At 43.9% G+C, this 22,979-nt stretch overlaps 1 protein-coding gene across 1 annotated transcript; it reads right to left on the reverse strand.

Moving 5' to 3' along the window:
- Nucleotides 1-254: 254 nt before the first annotated feature.
- On the reverse strand, nt 255-9,147 carry LOC120999979 (G-protein coupled receptor 55-like). Its single transcript, XM_040431010.1, has 2 exons — nt 9,061-9,147; nt 255-1,781 (listed from the first exon to the last, which is right to left on the reverse strand). The coding sequence occupies exon 2, from the start codon at nt 1,767-1,769 to the stop codon at nt 873-875; it is 897 nt and encodes a 298-aa protein (XP_040286944.1). The 5' UTR covers nt 1,770-1,781; nt 9,061-9,147; the 3' UTR covers nt 255-872.
- Nucleotides 9,148-22,979: the final 13,832 nt, after the last annotated feature.

Raw genomic sequence — 22,979 nt, forward strand, 5'->3', positions numbered from 1 at the left:
CATGTTACATATGAAAACGATTGTCAAAAAATAGGGAACCCATTGCAATAATTAATTTTGGTGTAAGTTTTAATATTTAAGAAATAAAAAGCTATAATTAAAAAAATTACTTTTTAATAATAATTAGCAGTTTTCTTCCAAATTAAACCTAAAAAAGAAAAAAATAGACCTCTAAAAAAACATTCTAATAAAAAGTCCTAAGTGTCAAGTAAAAAAAATTTTTAAATCGCAAAAATTATTTTGGTATTCAAACAAATAAAAAAGCTACGGTCACCAAACCGCCACGTGCACAAAATCACAAAATGTTGCCTGGACATTCAGGCCTTTTTTGGGCCCGGTCATGAAAGGGTTAATGTTGATGGTTTATCTTTAGAATAGGCCAACAATATCAGCTTAGTGGGGTTCCTGACATCCCCACTGATCAACAGATTCAAGTGGCTGTGACACTTAGACTAGCACTACAGACTTTTCAATGTTGACCAAGCACAGCTTTATATATTTTGTTGCGGCTCTGCCTGATTTTGCAGCTCAGTCCGATTTACTTGAATAGGTCCGAGCTGAAGGAAGCTCCAGTAGCAGGTAAAACTGCAACTAAATGTAAGGAACAGTGGTAAATAATAATGAAGAGGCTGCAGCACTCACCTGAGCAATGCATCAATGTATTTAGCTAGTTAGTGGGATGCCAGGAGTGAAATTTTTAGTCCCGGAAAATATCCCTAACACATGGTTCTTGCTCGCTGTAGGCTTGAGTCTCAGACATACTGTTTCCACCACTTCCACGTGTCATGCTCTTGAAAAGTAATCATGGGAATTATTACAATCATATCCTCTCTGATGGGCAGCAAAGAATCTAAAAACAGGATGAATAAATGCTACCTCGTCTCCACAGGTTGCCTATTTGCCTTTACGAACTCTTTAAGAACATAATAATAACATACACCATCCAAAAAACAGTTAGTGTTGGCAATGCAAAGACTGACTTGGATAAATATACGCAACTGCCTTATATGAACTTCTGATATGAGGCCATTTTTTACCAAGAAGTACAGCAACAGGGACAAATGAAAGGGTCCAAATGAGAATAAGAAAGTTAGTAAGTTGACCAAAAGGATCCTAGTTGACTTTTTTTGTCCTCTTGAGGTACAATAAAGGTCATTTTGAATTTTGTTTTTGAATGTAAGAAGTATATGTGCTGTGCAAAATGTCAAGAGGGCAGCACTAAAGAGAAACACCAGTTCAAGCATGATGACTAGGTAAATGTTCCTCCAAGTTGCATCTGAAAACCCATAGAAACAATGCGATTCGTTATTGTCCTTAAGTCGAAGAAGAAAACCAGTAGATGATCCCCACACGGTTATGCAAACCAAGATGCATATTATGGTTGCCTTCTTAGGAGACCTCAATACCTTAGAATAGAAGGGGAATTGTATAGCAATGTAACGGTCCATACAGATACACACTGATATGAAAATGCTACCATACATATTGACAAAGTATAGGCTCTCCAGGAATGTGCAGACACCAGATCCAAGGGTCCACTTTTCCCCAACATTATATGCTTTTATTTTAAAAGGTAGGGTAATTAACAGCAAGGAATCGAAGAGGATTAAAGTTGCCATATACGTTGTTGTTTCCATCCATTTCTTAATCCTGAAGAAGAGCATCCAGAGGGCTATTGTGTTAAAGATTAGGCCAAAGATGAACGTTGGGATGTAAACTATTAATTGAAAGAGTTCAACTGACTTTTCAATATCAGTAAAGTTGGACATTTTGTGGAAAGCCTGCAAAACATATATAGTTAATTACTAATAATGTATGTCTATCCACATAATGTAGTCACTAGAAGGTTATGAATAACATTGAATGCAATACTCATGCTTCTACTCAGCCCTCTACCTAATGACTGTTTATGGCTGCCTAACCTGTATTAGGCTTCATTCACACATTTTGGTTAGTATTTTGCATCATTATTTATTATAACTGTGAGTGGGTCCACAATACACAAAAAGTGCAAATCTTTCCGTTGTACTTTCCTTTATGTTCCACTGCAGGTTTTGACCTACAAATACTCATAGAAGACACTGACCAAAATACGTGTGAATGAGGTTTCAAAGAGATTGTCCAGTAATTGGCAGCTTTCATTCACAAACAGTTCCATACCTTTTCACAGGTTGTGTTTGGTATTGCAGCTCATATAATAAATCACAGAATTTTCAAAGGGGTTGTCTCATTTCAACAATTGGCATTTACAGGGGCGTAGCTAAAGGCTCATGGGCCCTGGTCCAAGGGTTCAGCTTGGGCCCCCCCTTCCCTCAGTGTTTTGTGGCTAGGGAAGTACATAGCCTTCATGCTGCCTGCGGCAAAAAATTTAAACAGTAGACCCCCCCCAACCCTCCCATGCCAAATTTTTTACCTAACCCCTTCCCTCCAGCCAGAGCTATAACTTGACCAGCATGCACTTTCTATAATACTGGTGTCTTTCTATAATACTGGTATCTTATGTGGCACAAGGGCCCCCTCAGGCTCCTGGGCCCGGTAACGACTGCTACCTCTGCACCCCCTATAGCTACGCCCCTGGCATTTATCATGTAGAGAAAGTTAATGCAAGGAACTTACTAATGTATTCTGATTTTCCATATTGCCTCCTTAGCTGACTTGATTCTGCAATCCAGCATTGGTGGTTGTGCTTAGACACTTTAGGAAAAGATGCGGCCTCTCTGGTGGCCAGGACCATGGGAGTGCACATAGGCCAGTGTTTTTTCCTATAGTACTATATTCAAGCACAGCCACCAATGCTGGACTGTGGTAACCCCTGGATAATGTGATGGAAAAATGAATCAAGACAGCAAAGGAGGCAATATGGACAATCACAGTACATTAGCGGGTACAGCTTGCGCCTGGTTTTATTTGGGCTATAGTGACCCAGCAGTACCTTGTTCATTTGTTTTATACCCAATTCCTGGTCATCCAGTAAAAAACAATGAGCTGCCTTTCCAGAGCCACTGGTGTATCTACCAATATATACCAACGAAGGCAGAAAGGTGGTAGATTTCCTTGATTATATCTAAGGCAAAAATTTATTAAAATCATCATGTGTATGGTATGGATATTCAGGGTACATTCACATGCTTAACCCCTTAGTGACCAGCCTGTTTTGGGCCTTACTGACAAGCATTTTTCTTCCTTTTTTTCATCGTCGGCTTCCAAGAGCTATACATTTTTATTTTTACGTCTATGTAACTGTATGAGAGTTTGTTTTTTAGTTGTAACATTTAATTCTGGGGTACACATAACTTTCTGATTAACTTTTATTAACTTTTTCTGGGAGGGATAAAAAAACAGCAATACTGCCAATTAGTTTTTAGTTTAGAAATTTTACGGCGTTCATTTTTTGGTATAAATAACATAATATCTTTATTCTCTGGGTCAGTATAATTATAGCAATACCAAATAGGTATAGGTTTTTTTTACGTTTTACTACTTATGTTCAATAAAACCCCTTTTTGCATCACCACTTCCCAAGACCCATGTTTTTTATTTTTATTTCTATGGAGTTGAGTACAGGCTTGATTATTACAGGATGACTTGTAGTTTTCGTTGGTCTCATTTTGGGGTATATTACACTTTTTGATTGCTTGTTATTAAGTTTATTCGGTGGCGATTAAGAATAAATTAGCAATTTGGCTATTTTGTTGTTGTTTTTAATAGTGTTTACTGTAGGGGATAATTTACATGATATTTGTGTAATGCGAGTCATTACGGATGTGGCGATACCAAATATGTGGGGAAGATTTTACTTTTTCAATTTTTTTCAATGGAAAAAAACAATTTTTATTATTTTTATTTCATACATTTTTTTTTACCACTTAATAGTCCTACAAGGGGACTATAACAGACAAGATTTTGATTGCTTTCAAAATACACTGTTCAAAAAAATAAAGGGAACACAAAAATAACACATCCTAGATATGAATTAATTAAATATTCTTCTGAAATACTTTGTTCTTTACATAGTTGAATGTGATGACAACAAAATCACACAAAAATAAAAAAATGGAAATCAAATTTTTCAACCCATGGAGGTCTGGATTTGGAGTCACACTCAAAATTAAAGTGGAAAAACACACTACAGGCTGATCCAACTTTTATGTAATGTCCTTAAAACAAGTCAAAATGAGGCTCAGTAGTGTGTGTGGCCTCCACGTGCCTGTATGACCTCCCTACAATGCCTGTGCATGCTCCTGATGAGGTGGCGGACGGTCTCCTGAGGGATCTCCTCCCAGACCTGGACTAAAGCATCTGCCAACTCCTGGACAGTCTGTGGTGCAACGTGACGTTGGTGATAGAGCGAGACATGATGTCCCAGATGTGCTCAATTGGATTCAGGTCTGGGGAACGGGCGGGCCAGTCCATAGCATCAATGCCTTCGTCTTGCAGGAACTGCTGACACACTCCAGCCACATGAGGTCTAGCATTGTCTTGCATTAGGAGGAACCCAGGGCCAACCGCACCAGCATATGGTCTCACAAGGGGTCTGAGGATCTCATCTCGGTACCTAATGGCAGTCAGGCTACCTCTGGCGAGCACATGGAGGTCTGTGCGGCCCTCCAAAGAAATGCCACCCCACACCATTACTGACCCAATGCCAAACCGGTCATGCTGGAGGATGTTGCAGGCAGCAGAACGTTCTCCGCGGAGTCTCAAGACTCTGTCACGTCTGTCACATGTGCTCAGTGTGAACCTGCTTTCATCTGTGAAGAGCACAGGTCGCCAGTGGCGAATTTGCCAATCTTGGTGTTCTCTGGCAAATGCCAAACGTCCTGCACGGTGTTGGGCTGTAAGCACAACCCCCACCTGTGGACGTCGGGCCCTCATATCACCCTCATGGAGTCTGTTTCTGACCGTTTGAGCAGACACATGCACATTTGTGGCCTGCTGGAGGTCATTTTGCAGGGCTCTCGCAGTGCTCCTGCTGTTCCTCCTTGCACAAAGGTGGAGGTAGCAGTCCTGCTGCTGGGTTGTTGCCCTCCTACGGCCTCCTCCACGTCTCCTGATGTACTGGCCTGTCTCCTGGTAGTGCCTCCATGCTCTGGACACTACGCTGACAGACACAGCAAACCTTCTTGCCACAGCTCGCATTGATGTGCCATCCTGGATAAGCTGCAATACCTGAGCCACTTGTGTGGGTTGTAGACTCCGTCTCATGCTACCACTAAATTGAAAGCACCGCCAGCATTCAAAAGTGACCAAAACATCAGCCAGGAAGCATAGGAACTGAGAAGTGGTCTGTGGTCATCACCTGCAGAACCACTCCTTTATTGGGGGTGTCTTGCTAATTGCCTATAATTTCCACCTGTTGTCTATCCCATTTGCACAACAGCATGTGAAATTGATTGTCACTCAGTGTTGCTTCCTAAGTGGACAGTTTGATTTCACAGAAGTGTGATTGACTTGGAGTTACATTGTGTTGTTTAAGTGTTCCCTTTATTTTTTTGAGCAGTGTACAATGCACTATCCCTATAGTGCATTGCATTTTAATGTTAGTGCTATACTGACATTGACCAGCAAGCTGCGCCAGAGAGGTGCAATCTGCTGGAAAACACTCAAGGCAGGCTTGGGGCCTATACCAGGTCCCAGCCAGCCTTTACACACATCGGCACCCTGCGATTGCATTTGCAGGGTGCCATTGGGAGACAGAGGGAGTCCGCTGCCATTTATTGTCCTTCAGTTTTTTCTGAGCTGTCCAGGTACATGAGAACCTGATTCTCACAGTCAGTGGCAGAGAGGAGGGCTTGGGTGGCCCCCTGGGCATTGGCCCACCAGGAAATTTCCCTGTAGGGTCTATGGCCAATCCACCCCTGGTAATAGATCTTTTTATTATTATTATTATTATTATTATTATTATTAAAGTGCCATTCATTCCATAGCGCTGTACATATGGAAAGGGGTATACATACATAATACAGACAATTGCAGTAAGCATAAACAAGACGAGTTACAAACTGGTACAGAAGGAGAGAGGGCCCTGCCCGTGAGGGCTTACAATCTACATGATTGTATTGACTCTCAATTCTCAATTCTGATCTTGTCAGCAGATAAAATAAGCATAAGCAGATTGTTTCAATTACCTTTACATAGCATGGGGGAACCCCTTTATAGAAGCATGTTTTCCACAGAGATAAGAAGCTACCCAGTCTGAGTCATTTGAGAATAGACTGACTGAGTAAAAATTGAATAAGTGTTACAAAACTATCCTTTGCAGAGATCAGCTCTTAAATTTGCAGAGAGGCAAGTCTGCTGTATACTAGATGGCTAAAGATTAGGATGTATGGGGGTCATTTACAAAGTCCAGCTTTTTTCTTTCTTTCCCCTCTGTGCTGTCCTAACTTGAGCCTAATTTATGACAAGGCATGCGCCTCGTCATCAATTAAGCACATCTCTGGCATCGTGTGCCTATCAAGTAAAACTGCTCCCTGACTATGCACAAATATCGAAAAATGCTTTGCCACAGAATATTGTCATTGTCTCTGTCTCCTGGGAGTTAAAAAGTAACGAAAAGGAGGTTTGTGACTTTTTTTTCTGCCTAAAACAGGCGTAGCATACTTCATAAATGACGGGGCTAATAATCTGGAATAACCATTCATCCACCCAATTTTTCCTCCCATAGACATCCATTCTTTTTTTTTTTGTAGCTTTAAAAAAAAAAAAAAACATGTGCAATGTGTGTTGGCATTTTTAATGGTGTTTTTTTTTGCGCCAATGTATTTTCCCTATACTGCTTTATAGAGTATGGAACATTACAGCAGGGTACATGCTTTCCTATAAAAGGAAAACAAAAAACTGAAAAATGCAAGCCATGCATATATCGGTATGAAAAAAAGCAGGAGATAACACATTATATAGGCAAAATGCCTCAAAACCCCCAAAAAAACCTACAAAAAATGTCAGTTCTATTTCGAGGAGTTTTATTTTTGCCCCTCAAAATGCAGCACCCTAACAGTGGATTTGCATATATATATTTTAGGTTGCCTTTTTCGGGCCTTTTTTTCATTTTTTTAAGGAGTTTTTTAGCACATTCAGTTTTTGGTGAAAAAACGCCAGCTCCAGATGTTAGCTGAGAGGTCTTTTTTGGTAGTTTTGTGTCTCTGGCCTTTTTTGTAAACAAGTCTTTTTTTTAGCGCAAGAGCAAATTTGTATGTGAAGGAGCTTTTTTCTATTTTAATGTGCACAATTTATTACAACTTACCACGAATCAACTTAAAAACACTTGCCTGTTGTGTGAGCTGATGTGCGGTCATAAAACACGTAGATCAGTTGATACCACAAAGCTTCCTGTTCCTGTATCGTTCTGTCATGAGATAAAATCAACTCTCCCTCTATACAGCATTCATTAAGAAACTTGGGGGACAATGTTTCACAATTGTGGCTGGAATTCAGCTAAAAATGAACATTTGGATGGAGCATCAGCTAAAACATCATTGCTCAAAAATGTCGACATTGCTGATTAGTTGAAGCAGCCCTAAACTCTGGTTCTGGGTAATGCCAATGTTGGGGCTACCTGGCGATATGTGTTGTGCTGCCTGTTGATCATGATTTTCCACTGAAACATTGCATAAAATTTTTTTTTTCAAAGGAGATGTAACGTGACGTGTATTGACTGTGACGTGCCAGTCACAAAGAATCCGACACTGAAGCCTCAATATCAGGGTGTGCCCTCCTGTCAATGCCCTGCCCTAGGGAGCATTAAGGGCTCATGCACACGACCATAGCCGTTTTTGTTCCACAAAACATGGATACTGGCCATGTGTCCATGAGTCCTAAGGCCTCTTTCACACTAGTGTCACAGATTTTTCCGGATGCGTTGCCGGTGCATTGCGGCAAACCCGCGCGAGTAGGCACTCAATTTCAGTCAGTTTTGTGTTCCGGTGTTCAGTTTTTTCCCCTCGAGTGCAAAGTGTTTTAATGCGTTTTGCACGCGCATGATAAAAAACTGAATGTGGTACCCAGACCCGAATCCGGACTTCTTCACTGAAGTTCGGGTTTGGGTTCGGTGTTCTGAAGATTTTATTATTTTCCATTATAACATGGTTGTAATGAAAAATAATAGCATTCTTTCATACAGAATGCTAAGTAAAATGTCTCTTGAGGGTTAAAAAATAATAAAAAAATTACTCACCTCATCCACTTGATCGTGCAGCCATTATCATCTTCTTTCCTCTTCTTGCAGGACCTGCAAAAGGACCTGTGGTGATGTCATCGCAGGTCCTGCTGAATGAACATAGAAGGATTCAGCAGGACCTGCGCTGACGTTACCGCGCTCACCACGTGGTGAGTGCGATGATGTCAACGCAGGTCCTTTTGCAGGTCCTGCAAGAAGAAGAAAGAGGACGATAACGGCTGCTTGATCAAGTGGATGAGGTGAGTAACTTTTTAATTATTATTTAACCCTCAAGGGACATTTTAGTTAGCATTTTGTATTAAAGAATGCTATTATTTGCACTTGCGGATGCAATACGATTTTCACGCAGCCCCATTTACTTCTATGGGACCTGCGTTGTGTGAACAACGCAGAATATAGAACATGCTGCGATTTTCACGCAACGCAGAAGTGATGCGTGAAAAACAACGCTCATCTACACAGCCCCATTGAAATGAATGGGTCCGGATTCAGCGCGGGTGCAATGCGTTCACGTCACGCATTGCACCCGTGTGGAATTCTCGCTCGTGTGAAAGGGGTCTAAGTGTGAGGACTGCTACTGTGAATAACTGATTCAGCCAGAGCCACTACCACTCCCATACTCTGGGTCTGTGACACTGGCGCTCCCATTTTTTTTCATTGTTCTGCCCCTATGATAGAGCAGAACAACAGAAATAACTATGGGTGATGTGAACAATCCCTTAGCACAGCTACATGTGTATCATTGGTTTGATTCAAGCTTGAACTACGTGAGAGAAATTGTCAGGAAACAGACGAGAGATCATCAGAAACAGAAAAAAAATGCAAATCTGGAAAGAAACAGAAGAATCAGAGATAACTTGCAATATGATGAGGATTCTAACCTGTAGCTGTGTCTCTGATGCATGGAGAAGACCAGGGAATTGTGTCCGTTAATTATTACAACATGTAAATTCTCTCACCTCAAAGAGGAAGAAAGCTGTCTCTTCAGTTCTATCTATGGGTAACTACCACATAAGTCCAACCCATTATAGACCTTAGAAATGTGATATCAGCCAAGTCATAGACACCCATCTGTACACAGCCCGCATTCAGAGGCTATTCTCCTCATCAGTACAGAGTAATGTTCTGGCTGGCTGAGATGACTGGATTCCGGGGTGAAATGTCTCTTAGAAGGTATTAAAGTGCATCTGTCAGCAGATTTGCACCTATGAAACTGGCTGACCTGTTACATGTGCGCTTGGCAGCTGAAGGCATCTGTGTTGGTTCCATGTTCAGTAGAGATGGCCTTGCAGTTCGCGGTGAACTTTGCGCGTTCGCTATTCGCCGAACATGCGAACATATGGCGATATTCGCGCCCGCCATATTCTTTTACATTGTGAAGATCTTTGACCCATGACACATCCATCAGGTGGTACAGGACAGCCAATTGAGACGTTTCAGCACATGGACATACCCCCTACCTTATAAATAGACCTGATCTGGCCGCCATTTTACATTCAGTCTTTTGCCAGTGTAGGGAGAGGTTGCTGTGAGGAGCAGGGACAGACTGTTAGGGACACAAATCGCTAGCTAATAGGGCCACAAAAGTCCTTTTAAGGACTGTTATAGGTGTACTATTGATAGGTGGGACATACTGAGGGGTGTAATATACTTATAACATACTTTCTAACATAGAAAGTATATTATAGTGCATTTGTATTGTGCAGCAGTTGTGTGAGGTTCTGTTGCAATACCGCAGCCACACAGAGTGCCAAACGCTATTGGAACAAATAATTTCTACTGGTGTGATTTACCAGTTGCCCCCCCCCAAAAAAAATTGATAGAAGCAGCGGTGTTATATACCAATAATATACATTCTATATAATGCATTTAGGTAGTGCAGCATTTGTTTGCGGTTTTGCTGCGTTACCGCTGTTGTGTGCTGTCAAGTGAATGCCTATTGGCTAATTTTTGGGGCCTGTACTGGCCGACAGTTACATTTTTATCCTGTGACCACCTAATATACCTCCGCCTAATGTACCTCCATTTACCTGCTGTTATGTGTCGGCCTTATACTACAGCATTACCATTTACCTGCTGCTGCCTGAGGTGTTTAAGTTTATTTTAGGTGTTGCCCTGATCTGGTAGTGGACCATTCCTGGGAACACATTGCTGCTAAGAACCAGCTGCTGTCTGTTCCTGAGTTTTGTGGAGTTATATGTAGGCCTTATACTCAACAATTACCTTTACCTACTGCTGCTGCTATCTGTCCTGATCCTGATGAGTTTGCCCTGGACTAAAGGGGCCTTACTGTAACCTTATCATTTAGAATTACACCAAAACATAGCAATATTTAAAAAATGAAAGCACACGTTAGAAATGAAAAAACTATTTATGAACAATTTAACAAAAATAACATGTCTTTATGGCAATTTTTTAAGTTGGTCCGGCAGGTCTAGAACCTCCTGCATCCCAGTGCGGTTCTGCTCCTCCAACTTTTGCACCTTGTGCAGAAATGTCATGCGCTGCGCCCGCATCTTGCGCTGCAGCTCCTTCATTTTCAGCTCCTGCTGCTCCCGGAGCTCCTTTGTTGATTTTTGGTGCTCCTGCTGCAGCTTTTTTATTTTCCCCTGCATTTTCTTAATTACTGTTAGGATAAAAAATTCCAAATGGGGTGAAGCGGGAAAAAAATTCCAAATGGGGTGAAATTGCAAAAAAAATGCAATTCCACCACAGTTTTAAGGGCTTTTTATTTATGACGTTTGATGTACTATAAAACGGACCAGTTACTTTTATTCTACAAGTCAGTAACAATCTGGCGATACCTTATATGTATAGTTTTTCTTGAGTTTTGATAGTGATAAAAAAATTAAAAAGTGGGAAAAAAAATCTGTTTTATTTTTTTGTTGCCATATTTTGACACCTATAACTTCATTGGAATTATGTGTATGGAGCTGTATGGGGGCTCATTTTTTGCAGGGCAGCCGGAACTTTTCGTTGATACCATTCTGGGGTGTGTATGACTTTGATCACTTTTTATTTAATTTTTTGTAGATAATGAAGCGACCAAATGGGGACTATAATGGGGACGGGGTCGGAGCTCCGGAGCAGCATGGCAGTGCACGGCAAAAGGCCGCTGGACTAAAAGTACTGCATGTCCGACTTTTTAGTCCGGTGGCCTCTCACCGCTAACTGCCGTGCTGCGCCGGAGCTCCGCCCACGTCCCCATTATAGTCAAAGGGGATGGAGCGGCGGTCCGGCGGCACGGCGAAATAGCGGCAGGACGGATCCAACAGGGTGAACATCCTGTCGGATCCGTCCTGCCGCTAGTGTGAAAGTACCCTTAATGAACCAGAAAATACTGGCGGTCAGACAAAGAAAGCTTCTCCTGACCAACAGGACACAAACTCTAATCTATAGACTGTGTGTGGGTGGGTATATAGTGTGTGGTATATAGTGTGTGGCAGGAAAATGGATGTGCAATGTGCACGTGAGAGATATTTCCCTGCTGTCCATACATACATGCTGCAGACATAGTGCTGTGATGTCACAAGTTCTCACAACAATAGTTAGTGCACCAACCACTAATATCTCATGAGACCTTATAAAATGTGAAGTTGTGTATACCGCGAAAAAAAAATCGCATCATTAGGGATTTTCGCAATGGTGCTTTTTTTTTAACACTCGATCTGCATATACAGCGATTGTTCTAACATGCATGTGAAATGTAATCAAATACACTGCTTTAATGTCAAATTACTTACAGTGATCAGAAGTTCTTCCTCAACGTTGTGAAAATTGTTGCCGACCATCTTTTCTGATCGCATCCAACTTCGGTCTGGTGGAAACCAGTTGCTGTAGTAGGCCATGCCTATTTTGCGCATGCGCATACGCTAAAATGACATTGCCGATATTTCGCATTGAAAAAAATAATGAATGGAGATCGCAAATTCGAATAATACATCTGGTATGTCACTGTCCATGTTGTGGGACTATTTGTGCACTAGTAATTATTTGGTGGCTGCAAATATGACCTGAAGTTTTTTCAGGTTCACCAGCCATTCAAGTCTATTGGGCCCGCTGCGAACACACAGTTCGTGAACATTTGAGCGCGAACGCGCATTCGCGTTCGCGAACCGTCCCGGCCAATGTTCGTTCATCACTAATGTTCAGATGTGCCCACATTACTGAGAAATTTGATGTTTTAATACATTACAAAGAGCCTCTATGAGCAACAGGGGTGTTGCCATTACACATAGATGCTCCATTCTCTCTGCAACTGTCGTGCCCTCTGCACTTTGATTGACATGGCTAGGCAGTGAAAACGTCATCCCACCTGGCCTTGTCAATCAAAGTGCAGGGGGCATGGCAGTTGCAGAGAGAGCAGAGTCTCTAGGAGTAACAGCAATGCCCCCATTGCTCCTAGAGGCTCATTTGCATATATTAAAGCACCATTTTTGTCAGCAATGCAGGCACATATGAACATGGGACCAACACAGATGCCTTCAGCTGCCAAGCGCACATGTAACAGGTCAACCAGTGTCATAGGTACAAATCTGCTGACAGCTAGCCGGTGTCATAGGTACAAATCTGCTGACAGATGCTCCTTAATTATCATTGAAGAGATCTAGCTAGAGTAGAGAGTTTTACAGGCAATGCTCTAGAGATGAACGAACCACTCGAGATTCGGTTCAGTTCAGGTTCGCCAAATTTTAAAAAAAGTTCAGCTCAAACCCTTATCGATTCGGGCCAAACCAAAGTTGCTCCAATTGTCCTGACATTTGGTATAAAACCCCCTCTAGCCTCCTAGGACTCATACTTTTTAGGAAAACATCTATTTTCATTTATTTTTTATGAATTTTTTTCTTTCCGGATGCAGCAGCAGCATGATGTTGGCGGGTTGCAGTAGTGGCATGATGACGGCGGTGGCATGATGGAGGCAGCAGCAGCCGTACAGAACATGATGGTTGGGAGGTCGCAGTAGATTCATGATGGCGGCAGTGGCATGATGGAACCAGCAGACGCTTCATGAAGGTGATGGTCGGCAGGCCACAGCAGTGATATGGTGGTGGCAGTGGCATGATGGAAGCGGCAGCAGCAGTCGTAGAGAACATGATCGTTGGCAGGTCACAATGGTGGCATGATGGCAGCAGTGGCATGATGGAGGCAGCAGCAGTAGCCATATAAAGCATGATGTTTGGCAGGTCTCAGCAGTCGCATGATGGTGGCGATGGCATGATGGAGGCAGCAGCAGCCTCACGGAAGATGATGGTCAGCAGGCCGCAACAGTGGCATTATGGTGATGGTGGCATGATGGAGGTAGGAGCAAACCTGATGCAGCAGTACAGAACATGATGGTTGGCACATCGCAGCAGTGGCATAATGGCAGCAGCCGTACAGAACATAATAGTTGTCAGGCAACACAAGTGGCATGATGGCAGGGATGGCATGACGGAGACAGGCAGGCAACAACAGTGGCAAAATGTGGCACCACCAGCAAGGCCAGATCTATTAATTGGCCTCAGCCAGAGGAGTGTGAAAATCCTCCCCAATCCAGCTTTGGTTCATTTTGACAAAAACGATGTTATGGACACTTGGTCCATTTGAGTGTCACCACACCCACTGCAGCGCTGAAAGCCATCTGCGAAATGACACTAGAGGCTGGGCAAGAAAGAGAGCATGTTGTGCCAGTTCTGGTCTCTGTTTCAGTCTGCCTGCCCAGAAATCCATGGGGTCAGGGAACACGGTATGCACAAGAGACTGTCCAGAGTTTAGGTAGGTCTGAACCTGGGCTTTGATGCAGGAGCTGTTGCTTGCTGACTGTCCTCAGCCTGGCACGGCGCATGGAAAAACTGCTCCATCATGTAGAGGAGACTGAAATGGATGCTGCTACTGCTTTGGCTTCTGCTGCTCATTGCGGTGTGAGGGAATTAACTCTGCGGGAGAGGAGAGGAACCTCTCTTTCAGACATACTGGTGGCAGGTGTTTGCTCACCGTAAGCTGTGATAAGCTGCGTACACAGTGTTTCCTGGTAATAACGCAATTTCTACTCCCTTTCTGCCTTCGTAGTAAGGGTCTAAAAGCATGGCTATCCAGTAATCATCAGACTTCTTGATGTCAACAAGCCTGTTACTGCGTAAGCAAGAGAGAATACAGGTCGTCATTCGGGCCAGAGTGCTTGAGGAGCCAGTTCTTTCTGGCTCCGTCCCCCACGTCACCAGAGTCCTCACCCTCTTTGCCGCTTTTATAAGACTGTGAGATATCATGGTGGGCTCCTGGGCCCCCCTCCCCTGCTCTGCTTTTTCCCCAACTGTCACTGTTGCTACTGTCACGGACGTTCCCGCAACAGGTGGAAGGAGATCGGTGAGACTGGCAACACGTGGTTTGATCTGACATGTTTTCCGTTTGGATCAAATGACGTCTGTGTTGTTTATGGTGCTTGCCACACCTTCTTTCCCCAGGTGTGGCTATTATGGTCATTTAACCTTCTCTATTTATAGTTGCTTCTCCCACAATGCTGCGCGGTTTATAGCTTCTGTTTGGACCGTTGGATAGATTGTGGTTGGATATCGGCTGAGTTCCTGGTGATTCCATTGCTCCTTTGAAGTTAAGTCTTTCCTTTCCCTTTTGTATTTTGTTTGGGTTCTGTGTGTTGCGTTTCCCTATTGTTTGTATTAGGCCTGAAGGAGACTCCTGTTCGTCCTTTCTTTTTGGAGGAAGAGGTAGTCTTGTCCCTGCCATTAGTACCAGGGTCCTAAAGGGCTTGATAGGACCCTTGGGGTCTGTTCATGCTGATAGTCAGTCAGGATTTTAGTTAGGGTTTTCACAAGGAGGTGTCCATTTTCCTTCAATAGTTCTCAGGCCTGACTCCCTGTTCCCCCCTTCCCTCCTATGCTCGGTGTGGTGTTTCCCTCCCACATCGAAGCGTGACAGCTGCCCTCACCGCCAATGCTGTGAATATAGGTGCCACTATTACCACCATTGGGAATTAGTGTTTTACAAAGTGGATGATGATGAGACACAGTTGCCAATAAGTCAGCGGCAATTAGTGTCTCAAAAGTTGATGATGATGATGAGACACAGTTGTCAATAAGTGAGGTTCTTGTTAGGTCAACAAGTCAGGAGGATGACCAGAGTGAGGAAGTGGAAGAGGAGGTGGTGGACGATGAAATCACCTAACCAACCTGGGAAGGTGGCAAGCCGAACGAGGGCAGCAGTACAGATGGGGAGGAATCCGCAGCACCGCAATAGGCTGGAAGAGGCAGTGGGGTGGCAAAAGGGAGAAGGCGGGCCACACCAAACAGGCCCGCAACTGTTCCCCGGAGCATCCCCTTGCGGCAATCTTCCTTGCCGAGGGGTAGGTGTTCCACAGTCTGGCGCTTTTTTGAGGAAAGTGCGAACGATAAAAGAATTGTCATTTGCCACCTGTGCCGTACCAAAATGAGAATGGGCGTGAACACTAGCAACCTCACCACTACCTACATGATCCGCCACATGGCATCAAAGTACCCTAAAAGGTGGTCCGAATGCCTGGGTCCACAATCAGTGTCTGCGGGTCACACCATTGCCTCCTCTTCCCCTGTGTTACGTGCTGGCCAAACCCCTGTCCAAGACGTAGGCCCGGATGCCTCCCGCCCTGCACCTGGACCTTCGCAAGCACCATCAACTAGAACATCCACTTCTGTGTCCCAGCGCAGAGTACAGATGTCCATACCCCAGGCCTTTGAACGAAAGCGCAAATACCCAGCCACCCACCCACAGGCAATAGCACTAAGTGTGCACCTTTCCAAATTGCTGGCCCTGGAAATGTTGCCATTTAGGCTTGTGGACACTGAGGCTTTCTGCAGCCTGATGGCAGCGGCCGTCCCTCGTTACTCAGTCCCCAGCCGCCACTATTTTTCCCGGTGTGCCGTCCCCACCAGCATGTCTCCCGTAACATCACCCGTGCTCTGACCAACGCAGTTATTGGGAAGGTCCACTTAACGACTGACACATATTGGCCAAGCTTTGTGAGCAGCAGAGGGCAGTAGTGGAATACCAGCTGCAACATGGTCGTCGCCTTTCCAGTCAGCTTCCGCTCTTCACAAGCAAGGAGTGAGCTTGGATGTCTGACCTCTGTGAGGTTTTATGCAATTTTGAGCAATCAACACAGATGGTGAGCGGCGATGCCACTATTATCAGCGTAATCATCCCACTTCTGTGTCTACTGAAACGCTCCCTGCTCACAATGAAGGCGGACATTTTGCATGTGGAAGAGGTGGAAATGGGTGAAGACAGTACACAGGGTGATAGCCACACCACCCTCAGTTCGTCTTCTCAGCGCAAATTGGATGATGATGATGAGGAGGAGGAGATGGTTGCACCTCTACAGAGGGTAGTACCCATAGCAGGTTTATTCCATCTGTTCAGCCTGGATGGGCTAAAGAGGAGGAAGAGGATGAGGAGATTGAGACTCATCCTCCTGATGAGGACAGTGAAGTCTTGTCTGTTGGGACTCTGGCACACATGGCTGACTTTATGTTATGCTGCCTTTCCCGTAATCCTCGCGTTCTACGCATTTTGGCCAACACCGATTACTAGTTGTTCATCCTTCTCGACCCCCGCTACAAACTTCTCATCTCTCATTCCTGTGGTGGAGAGGACTAGCAAAATTGTGCAATACCAGAAGGTCCTTGTGGAAAAATTGATCCAAAAATTTCCAGCTGACAACGCTGGCTGCAGAGTACGTAGTTCCTTGGGCAACCGAGGAAGGGAGATGAGGGGAACACACAGCAGTTCCAACAGAGGCAGGGCAACACTCTCCAAGGTTTGGGACAGTTTCAGACACCCCGCCAGCACCCTCATTCTGATGCGTGGCCTAGTGTCACAAGGAGGGAAAAGTTTTGGAAGATGGTGAAGGAGTACGTAGAAGACCGTGTCAGCGTCCTCAGTGATTCCTCTGTGCCTTACAATTACTGGGTGTCCAAGCTGGACACGTGGCACGAATTGGCTTGCAGGTGCCAGCCTGCCCTGCCGCCAGCGTTTTGTCAGAGCGTGTATTTAGTGCTGCTGGGGGCATAATAACTGATAAGCGCATCCGCCAGTCAATTGAAAATGCTGACAGGTTGACTCTTATCAAAATGAACAAGGCCTGGATTGCTCATGACTTCTCTACTCCACCAGAGGAAAGCGGCTGAACATAAAAGCACTTTAAATGTGGCTTTTATGGGGCCCTCGCCCCTAATGTTTTAGAGGGTCAGCTCAGCAGCAGACCCTGACCCCTAATGTTTTAGATAGTTAGATCAGCAGCAGTCCTTTTACTTAGTGCATAGGCTTTATGAGTTTAGGAGTCACTGTATTCCCATGCACCTCTTCCACCACAAAAAAGGATATATGGTTAAATCTTCCTTTTCTCGACCTCCTTCTCCTTCTCCATCATATCAACATGCTTATTAGGCTGCCCTTGCTCCTAATGTTTTAGAGGGTCAACACAGCCGCAAACCCTCACCCCTAATGTTTTAGATGGTCAGATCAGCAGCAGGCCCTCGTCCATAATGTTTTAGATGGTCAGATCAGCAGTAGGCACTCGCCCCTAATGTTTTAGAGGGTCAGATCAGCAGCAGCAGACCCTCACCCCTAATGTTTTAGATCTTCAGATCAGCAGCAGGCCCTCGCCCCTAATGTTTTAGAGGGTCAGCTCAGCAGCAGACCCTCACCCCTAATGTGTTAGATGGTCAGATCAGCAGCAAACTCCCTTGCTCCTAATGTTTTTGAGGGTCACCAGCAGGCCATCAATCATAATTTTTCAAGGCTGTGTATGATGCTCTCCTTCATGTGTAATAAAGGGTGTATTGGAGTGCCGGCTCCTTGTAATTTTTGACAGTCCTTTCACTTATGAGTGTAGGAGTCCCACTATCTGAACAATTGTACAACAATGTGAATGAGGCCCTCCTTTATGTCATATACAGGTTGTATTGGAGTGCCTCTTCCTTGTAATTTTTGGCAGCGCTTTCACTTTATATACAAGTAAATATACAGGAAAGAATGTTTCCTAACAATCTTTCCTCTAAAATTGATTTATCTTCGGTTTTGTGCGTATTATTGTCAGTCTGTAAAAGTGGCGTACTACTTGGAAAGCATCATTCCCAGCAGCGACCTGGGAGTCCAAGATGCATCCAGACATCCTCCCCATGCTGTTCCTGAACCATTTTAGAGGTGTTTTCATCAATTTCTGACCTTGTCCTGTGAACAAGACACCCTCCCCTCTTCAGGGCAGGGGGTGCCTGGTTTAACCCCTTAAGGACTCAGCCCTATTTCACCTTAAGGACTTGGCCATTTTTTGCAAATCTGACCAGTGTCACTTTAAGTGCTCATAACTTCAATAACTCAAATTTCCAAGTTTCAATTTCTCTACTTCTATAATACATAGTAATACCTCCAAAAATAGTTATTACTTTACATTCCCCATATGTCTACTTCATGTTTGGATCATTTTGGAAATTATATTTTATTTTTTGGGGATGTTACAAGGCTTAGAAGTTTAGAAGCAAATCTTGAAATTTTTCAGAAATTTTCAAAAACACAATTTTTAGGGACCAGTTCAGGTCTGAAGTCACTTTGCGAGGCTTACATAATAGAAACCACCCAAAAATGACCCCATTCTATAAACTAAACCCCTCAAGGTATTCAAAACTGATTTTACAAACTTTGTTAACCCTTTAGGTGTTCCACAAGAATTAATGGAAAATAGAGATACAATTTCCAAATTTCACTTTTTTGGCAGATTTGCCATTTTAATAATTTTTTTCCAGTTACAAAGCAAGGGTTAACAGCCAAACCAAACTCAATATTTATGGCCCTGATTCTGTAGTTTACAGAAACACCCCATATGTGGTCGTAAACCGCTGTACGGGCACACGGCAGGGTGCAGAAGGAAAGGAATGCCATATGGTTTTTGGAAGGCAGGTTTTGCTGGACTGTTTTTTTTGACACCCATGTCCCATTTGAAGCCCCCCTATGCACCCCTAGAGTAGAAACTCCATAAAAGTGACCACATCTAAGAAACTACACCCCTCAAGGTATTCAAAACTGATTTTACAAACGTCGTTAATCCTTTAGGTGTTCCACAAGAATTAATGGAAAATAGAGATACAATTTAAAAATTTCACTTTTTTGGCAGATTTTCCATTTTAATAATTTTTTTCCAGTTACAAAGCAAGAGTTAACAGCCAAACCAACTCAATATTTATGGCCCTGATTCAGTAGTTTACAGAAACACCCCATATGTGGTCGTAAACTACTGTACGGGCACACGGCAGGGCGCAGAATGAAAGGAATGCCATACGGTTTTTGGAAGGCAGGTTTTGCTGGACTAATTTTTTTTTGACACCATGTCCCATTTGAAGCCCCCCTGATGCAACCCTAGAGTAGAAACTCCATAAAGTGACCCCATCTAAGAAACTACACCCCTCAAGGTATTCAAAACAGATTTTACAAACGTTGTTAACCCTTTAGGTGTTCCACAAGAGTTATTGGCAAATGGAGATGAAATTTCAGAATTTAAATTTTTTGGCAAATTTTCCATTTTAATCCATTTTTCCCAGTAACAAAGCAAGGGTTAACAGCCAAACAAAACTCAATATTTATGGCCCTGATTCTGTAGTTTACAGAAACACCCCATATGTGGTCGTAAACAGCTATACGGGCACACGGCAGGGCGCAGAAGGAAAGGAATGCCATACGGTTTTTGGAAGGCAGATTTTGCTGGACTGTTTTTTTTGACACCATGTCCCATTTGAAGCCCCCCTGATGCACCCCCAGAGTAGAAACTCCAAAAAAGTGGCCCCATTTTAGAAACTATGGGATAGGGTGGCAGTATTGTTGGTACTAGTTTAGGGTACATATGATTTTTGGTTGCTCTATATTACAATTTTTGTGAGGCAAGATAACAAGAAAGAGCTGTTTTGGCACCGTTTTTATTTTTTGTTATTTACAACATTCATCTGAGGGGTTAGGTCACGTGGTATTTTTATAGAGCCGGTCGATACGGACACGGTGATACCTAATATGTATACTTTTTTTTATTTATGTAAGTTGTACGCAATGATTTCATTTTTGAAGCAAAAAAAATCATGTTTTAGTGTTTCCATAGTCTGAGAGCCATACTTTTTTCAGTTTTTGGGCGATTACCTTGGGTAGGGTATGATTTTTGCGGGATGAGATGACGGTTTTATTGGCACTATTTTGGGGTGTGTGTGACTTTTTGATCGCTTGCTATTACACTTTTTGTGATGTAAGGTGACAAAAAATGGTTTATTTAGCACAGTTTTTATTTTAAATTTTTTACTGTGTTCATCTGAGGGGTTAGGTCATGTGATATTTTTATAGAGCCGGTCGATACGGACGCGGCAATACCTAATATGTATACTTTTTTTTTATTTATGTAAGTTTTACACAATGATTTCATTTTTGAAACAAAAAAAGTCATGTTTTAGTGTTTCCATAGTCTGAGAGCCATAATTTTTTCAGTTTTTGGGAGATTACCTTGGGTAGGGTATGATTTTTGCGGGATGAGATGATGGTTTAATTGGCACTATTTTGGGGTGCGTGTGACTTTTTGATCGCTTGCTATTACACTTTTTTTGATGTAAGGTGACAAAAAATGGTTTATTTAGCATTTTTTTTTTTTACGGTGTTCATCTGAGGGGTTAGGTCATGTGATATTTTTATAGAGCCAGTCGATATGAACGCGGCGATACCAAATATGTATACTTTTTTTTATTTATAGAAGTTTTACACTATAAGCTTTTTTCAAACCAAAAAAATGATGTTTTAGTGTCTCCATATTCTGAGCCATAGTTTTTTTATTTTTTGGGCGATTGTCTCAGGTAGGGGCTCATTTTTTGCGGGATGAGGTGATGGTTAGATTGGTACTATTTTGGTGGGCAAACGCCTTTTTGATCGCTTGCTGTTGTACTTTTTGTGATATAAGGTGACAAAAAATGGTTTATTTAGCACAGTTTTTTTTTTTTTTTTTTTACGGTGTTCATCTGAGGGGTTAGGTCATGTGATATGTTTATAGAGCCGGTCGATACGGACATGGTGATACCTAAAACATATATATTCCCCCCCTATTTTTAACCAATTTTTTTTTACTTTATTTGGGGAAAATTACGTTTTTGTTTATTTTTACTTGAAACTTAAATTTTTTTGGGGGTATATTCCTTTACAATGCATTCCAACACTTCTGTATTGGAATGCATTGGCTGTATGAGTAATACTGTGTGTATTACTCATACAGCTTCCTGCCTGTGAGATCCAGGGGGCTGGATCTCACAGGCTCGTCACCGGAAGGCAGCGCGATGCTATCCTTAGACATCGCGCTGCCTTCCATGCCATTGGGTCCCCCCCACAGCCGCATGGGGACCCGATGGCACCGCCGACACCCTGCCATGGTAACCGATAGGAGCCCCAGCGATTAAACTGGGACACCGATCGGAACTCTCCGCTGCCACCAATGATGGGGGGGTGATTTTAATTAGGGGGGGGGGAGATGGGAGGCCGCACTGGCCACCAATGAATTTAATACTGGGGAGGGAGGGAGGGGGCCCGCACTGGCCACCAATGAATTTAATACTGGGGAGGGAGGGGGGCCCGCACTGGCCACCAATGAATTTAATACTGGGGAGGGAGGGGGGGCCACACTGGCCACCAATGAATTTAATACTGGGGAGGGAGGGAGGGGGGGCCGCACTGGCCACCAATGAATTTAATACTGGGGAGGGAGGGAGGGGGGCCGCACTGGCCACCAATGAATTTAATACTGGGGAGGGAGGGAGGGGGGCCACACTGGCCACCAATGAATTTAATACTGGGGAGGGAGGGAGGGGGGCCGCACTGGCCACCAATGAATTTAATACTGGGGAGGGAGGGAGGGGGGCCGCACTGGCCACCAATGAATTTAATACTGGGGAGAGAGGGAGGGGGGCCGCACTGGCCACCAATGAATTTAATACTGGGGAGGGAGGGAGGGGGGCCGCACTGGCCACCAATGAATTTAATACTGGGGAGGGAGGGAGGGGGGCCGCACTGGCCACCAATGAATTTAATACTGGGGAGGGAGGGGGCCCGCACTGGCCACCAATGAATTTAATACTGGGGAGGGAGGGGGGCCACACTGGCCACCAATGAACTTAATACTGGGGAGGGAGGGGGGGCCGCACTGGCCACCAATGAATTTAATACTGGGGAGGGAGGGGGGCCGCACTGGCCACCAATGAATTTAAAACTGGGGAGGGAGGGGGGTCTGGCCCCTGCTGCCTGGCAGCACCTGATCTCTTACAGGGGGCTATGATACGCACAATTAACTCCTCAGGTGCGGCACCTGAGGGGTTAATTGTGCGGATCACAGCCCCCTGTAAGAGATCGGGTGCTGCCAGGCAGCAGGGGGCAGTTATGTACATAGTTCTCAGTATATTCTAACTTTAGGCGTCCCCATCACCATGGGAACGCCTCTGTGTTAGAATATACTGTCGGATCTGAGTTTTCACGATCTAACTCAAATCCGATGGTATATTCTAAAATAGAGGCGTTCCCATGGTGATGGGACGCTTCAAGTTAAAATATACCATCAGATTGGAGAAAACTCTGATCCGATGGTATATTAATAGGGACTCCTGAATTTACATTGAAAGTCAACGGGGGACGGATCCGTTTGCAATTGCACCATATTGTGTCAACGTCAAACGGATCCGTCCCCATTGACTTGCATTGTAAGTCAGGACGGATCCGTTTGGCTCCGCACAACAAGGTGGACACCAAAACGCTGCAAACTGCGTTTTGG

The sequence above is a fragment of the Bufo bufo genome, chromosome 4 (assembly GCF_905171765.1).
Source record: "Bufo bufo chromosome 4, aBufBuf1.1, whole genome shotgun sequence".
Taxonomy (NCBI): Eukaryota; Metazoa; Chordata; class Amphibia; order Anura; family Bufonidae; genus Bufo; species Bufo bufo.

Coding starts and splice junctions, on each gene's coding strand:
- LOC120999979 (XM_040431010.1), bottom strand. CDS start 1,769: ATGTCCAACTTTACTGATATTGAAAAGTCAGTTGAACTCTTTCAATTA.